At 68.9% G+C, this 4,916-nt stretch overlaps 1 protein-coding gene across 1 annotated transcript in view; it reads left to right on the forward strand.

Moving 5' to 3' along the window:
- The first annotated feature begins 2,179 nt into the window (after positions 1-2,179).
- FASN (fatty acid synthase) overlaps positions 2,180-4,916 on the forward strand; it is a 16,198-nt gene continuing 13,461 nt past the window's right edge. Inside the window, exons 1-4 of the mRNA XM_023729195.1 lie at positions 2,180-2,459; positions 3,026-3,178; positions 4,285-4,458; positions 4,694-4,894. Of these exons, the coding sequence (XP_023584963.1) occupies positions 2,333-2,459; positions 3,026-3,178; positions 4,285-4,458; positions 4,694-4,894 (655 nt within the window). The 5' untranslated portion in view covers positions 2,180-2,332. The remainder of the gene's footprint in view (positions 2,460-3,025; positions 3,179-4,284; positions 4,459-4,693; positions 4,895-4,916) is intronic.

Below are 4,916 nucleotides of genomic sequence, written 5' to 3' on the forward strand. Positions count from 1 at the left end.
AATCACCCCACTCTCCGCGGTGTGCCGGGCCCCGGGGCGCAGCCCCGACGCTCATTGGCCTGGGCGGCGCAGCCAAGCTGTCAGCCCATGTGGCGTGGCCGCCCGGGGATGGCCGCGTTTAAATAGAGTCGGCGCCGAGCTAGAGGGAGCCAGAGAGAAAGGCGCCGCGGCCTCTACTCCGCCCGCCTCCGCGCTCCATCCTTCCTCTCCACGCCGCCGCCGAGCGCCCGCCTCCCGCACCCGCCGCCCGCACCCGCCGAGCCTCAGGTACGAGCGGCCGGGTCTGGGGGCAGAGCCGGGGCCGGGGGACCACGAGGCCGGGGCGACTGGGACAGAGCCGAGAGCATGGTGGATCCGGGGATGGGGACAGAGCTGGGGCCGGGGGACCACGAGGCTGAGAGGACAGGGACAGAGCCTGGGCTGGGAGGCCGGGGCCCGGGCCAGAGGAATGATGGAGCCAAGGTCGGGGACTTCCGGCGGGGGACCACGGGGTCGGGGGTGGGAGGATGGAGATACAGTCTGGGCCGGGGCCTGGGCCAGGAAGCTAGGTGATGGAGCCGGGGCCAGGGGACCTCGCGGCCGGGGGCAGGCGGACTGGGACAGACCTGGGCCCAGGGCCTGGGCCGGGCCGGGCCGGGCCGGGGCTGATGGAACTGCGGCTGGGGGACCTCGGGGCCGGGGAACGGAACCGGGGCCTCCCGCAGCCGGTGCGCTCCCTTTCAAAGAGCCGCCATCCCTCCGTTTCTGGCCGCCCTGCGTCCCCTTGTCTCGTGTCTGACCCCACGGGGCGCCCCGGGCTGAGGGATCCGCAACTCGGCCGGGGCAGGGGAGGGGGCGCTGGGGAGGGGGGCGCGCAGCGCGTGCAGCGAAGGCCTGCGAACGGCCATCTTGGTGTGGGGCAGGCCTGGCGCTGCGAACCCCAAGGCTGGAGGAAGCCCCCTGCCCAGCCCTGCGCCCACAAAGACACTCGGATCCCAGCCGCAGTGGCCCCTCTGACTTTCCTGGGGGGCCACCGGAGGCTGGAGCGGACCTGGGAGGGGCGGCATTTCTGAATACCGGGGGTGGGGGAGGGCGGGGCGGGGAGGGTCCCGTCACGTGGGAGTTGCCCCGGGCTCGACTGCCCCCGGCCCAGTGCTGTTTGAAAGCCCCGACAAGGGCCCAAGTCGGAGCCGCGCGGGAAAGGCCGGCGCCTCGCGGCTCCCCGCTCTGTGCCCAGCCCAGACTCGGCGTGAATAGCAAGCAGGCAGAACAGCGGCGCTTTCTGGAGGAAGAGGCCCCAGCCTGCCGGAGGGCCCTTTACCCAGGGGGGTGAGGAGGGGCGCTGCCCAAGGGCAGAGGTCCACCCTCCCTCCCTGGGAAAGACCCCGAGGTGGGGTGAAGCAGGGGCAACAGGGCGAGTCCGGGGAGTGCAGTGCACGCGGGCGGGACTCCATGAGCCCCTGGAGCATGAGTGGAAGTTGCTAGGCCGCCCCCGACCTTGTCACCTCCTGAGTGGGTCAGGCTCTGGAATCCCCCTTGCAGGAGCCACGTGGGAGGAGCCCCATCCCAGACCCTAGGTCTTCGGGGCTCCTGTCTTGGGACAGGCGGGCTGTGGACAGGCAACAAACAAGGAGCCTGAGGCCAGGCCTGCAGGAGGGGCCATCTTTCCCCCAGGGCCCTGCCACGCCTTGGCACCCCAACAGCTCAGGCCAGTCCCCCAGGTCCTCACCCTGGCAGGAGGCGTGAGGCATGGGCTGCCCGTGGGCTGGGCCAGGACCAGAGCACATGCTGAGGGCACCCTCCACCCTCCCTCCCCTCAGTACTGCTCAGCGTGCAGGTCAGAGGTTGAGAACTGGGGTGACCCGTGGGGTGATCTGTGGGAGCTGAGTGCAGGGCCAGCTGGCCAGTGGCGGTGGGCACTTCTTCCCGCCCCCCCCCATGAGGCCCCCTCTCAGCTCCGACCCTGCCGTCCTCGAACCTGCTGCCCCTTTGCCCTTCCCTGGGAACCCCCCACCCCCGCCCCACATTCCTCAATTCCAGGTCCATGTCTGGTGGTGGCGAGTGGCAGGGTATGGTGAGAGATGAGGGGGGCGGACGAGTGTGTCACATAAGATCCCACTGGGCAGGACGGCCTAGGGGCTGCAGCCTGGCCTGGGTCTCAGTTTGTCCAGCGATGCCTCTGAGCACCGGCTCTCAGACCCACGTGTGGGGCAGGGGTCAGCCAGGTTCCCAGGGAGGCTGTGATGCCAAGGAGTGAGCAGCCGGGCAGGAGGCAGGATGGGGGCAGCGTGAGCCTGGGGTGGCGGAATCTTGCCGGGCCCTCACAGCCGCCCTCCCTCACCCAGACAGAGCCATGGAGGAGGTGGTGATCGCAGGCATGTCCGGGAAGCTGCCCGAGTCAGAGAACATGCAGGAATTCTGGGACAACCTGATCAACGGTGTGGACATGGTCACGGACGATGACCGGAGGTGGAAGACCGGTGAGTGGGCCCCCTTTTGACACCCCAACACCTGCTGCCTGTCAGGGCTGCTGCCGAGAGCAGGAAGGCTGACTGACGGGTTGGGGGCAGCTGGGGCAGGGAGGCTGGCTGGGTCCCCCTGCAAGGAGAGCCGGAGCAAGGGAGGCCTCCTGGCCTAGTCAGCCTAGCCCAAATGTTCCAGCCGTCAGATAAGACTCCAAGACCCGCTTTCAGGAAGCGGGCTGACTCACCCCGCCTTAGCTCAGGTGGCCTTACCTGATCAGCAGGTGTGAGTCAGCGTGGTGGGGCCCGGAGTGGCAGGCCATTGAGAGTCTCCAGCCAGCCTGCAGGGGGTGCCTGTGTCCTGCTCTGGGGCCATACCAGGTGCCCAAGTGGGGATACCCCTGAGGAGGGGCCGTGAGGGATCCCACACTGCCCATTGGACCACAGACCCCATGGAGCCCTCCCCCGCCTGGCCCTTCTCCCAGCTTCCTTATTCCACCGTTGGTTGCTCCACGGCCCAGAGCACCCCCAGCCTGGTGCCGGGCCAGGGAGGAATAACCTATGCCCCCTACCTCCCGGCCCAGGGCTCTATGGCCTGCCTCGGCGGGCAGGGAAGCTGAAGGACCTGTCCAAGTTCGATGCCTCCTTCTTCGGGGTCCACCCCAAGCAGGCTCACACGATGGATCCCCAGCTCCGACTGCTGCTGGAAGTCACCTATGAGGCCATTGTGGACGGAGGTGGGTGGTTGGGGGCTCGGGGTGGGGGGTCAGAGCAGAGCATTTGGGGAGCAGAAGGTGAGGGGTGCCCAGGCCATTCGGCCTGCCAGGCTCTGCTGCTCACCGAGGTGCCTGGGTGTGTCCCGGCCTCCTGGTTTCCTCACTCCCACCACGGCGGATCTCAGGGCAGAAAGTAGGGTGACGGATGCACAGGAGACTCCAGGAGGGGGCTCCCAGGCAGAGAGGAGGGGGTCCCACATGTCGCCCAGGCAGCCGTGGGACAAGAAGCTCAGGCCATCCCAGATCCAGGACCAGCGGCCACGTGTTGGACCAGCTGCAGCAATGCCTGGTCCCTTACGCCCCGCCCCCATCCCGGTGTTTCCAGGGCCCTGGCCCCCTGGCCTTTGCCCTCCTTCCGAGGATTACCATCTGGCCTCTGGAAGCCAAACAGCCTCAGCCTCAAGGCTGCTGTGCCTCCACCCTAGGTCCCTGCTTGGGTAGGGGGCCGTCCCCTCCACTGGGTGGAGGGGACGGGGAAGACTGTCCTGGGTGGGGGGCGTGGCCCTCAGCGTCAGACTGAGCTTGGCTGGGTCCCCTCCCTTGACCCCGAAGCTCTCTCGGGGTCTGGGTGTAACACTGAGTGGAGGCGAGGCCCCTTTCTCCAGCCCTTCCCCGGGGCTGGCTCCTGGGCTAGCCTGCCCCTCTCCTTCCGAGCCCGGACACTCAGCCTTTGTCTGCTCCGATCCCTTATCGCAGCCTTCCCGAGGCCGCTGCCGTGGGAGTGTGGGCACCCATTGGCCAGTGGGGCTCGCCAGGCCTGCGGCAGCACCAGAGCCGGGGAGTTGCTGGGACAATGCCGCCCTCTGTCCTCCCCGGGGCCGCCTCCACGCGTCCTCACCAGGCCTGCAGCCCCCTCTGGTGTCCAGCCTTCCCACAATGGCTGTTTTCTCCACGGCCCTGTCTCTGTTCCCCACCTGGGCTGCCCACCGCCTGGCCTGACACAGAGGCTGGGCCCACTGCCCACTCAACGCCTCCTCCTGCCCGGCGGCTCCTCCCTGGTGGGTAGGGGGTGTGCACCTGCTGGACACCGCCTGACCTCAGCAGGGTCTGACCTCGGCTTCCGGCAGGCATCAACCCGGCCTCCCTGCGCGGTACCAGCACCGGGGTCTGGGTGGGCGTGAGTGGCTCCGAGGCTTCTGAGGCCCTGAGCCGGGACCCCGAGACTCTCCTGGGCTACAGCATGGTGGGCTGCCAGCGGGCCATGATGGCCAACCGCCTGTCCTTCTTCTTCGACTTCAAAGGTGAGTGTGGCTGTCGCCCGGGACCCGGGGACCTGGGGCCGGTGCCCACGAGTGCCCAGTGGGGAAGCCGCAGGGGGCTAGGCCAGGCCCCCAGAGTCCCGGACCCAGTCCCCGTCCGACAGGCGGAGACCCTCGCGCTGCAGCCCGCCCTTTCTCCATCCTGCTCCCCGTCAGCTAGCGCAGCCACCGGTGGGGGGCACTCGGGCGGCCCAGTCCTCATGGCGCGTCCCCACAGGGCCCAGCGTAGCCCTGGACACGGCCTGCTCCTCCAGCCTGCTGGCCCTGCACAGCGCCTTCCAGGCCATCCGCAGTGGGGAGTGCCCCGCGGCCATCGTGGGCGGTATCAACGTGATGCTGAAGCCGAACACCTCCTTGCAGTTCCTGAGGCTGGGCATGCTCAGCCCCGAAGGCGCCTGCAAGGCCTTCGACAAAGCCGGTGAGGCCGCTGGCGGGCGGGG

Source organism: Trichechus manatus, unplaced genomic scaffold, assembly GCF_000243295.1.
Source record: "Trichechus manatus latirostris isolate Lorelei unplaced genomic scaffold, TriManLat1.0 scaffold00028, whole genome shotgun sequence".
NCBI classification, from domain to species: domain Eukaryota; kingdom Metazoa; phylum Chordata; class Mammalia; order Sirenia; family Trichechidae; genus Trichechus; species Trichechus manatus.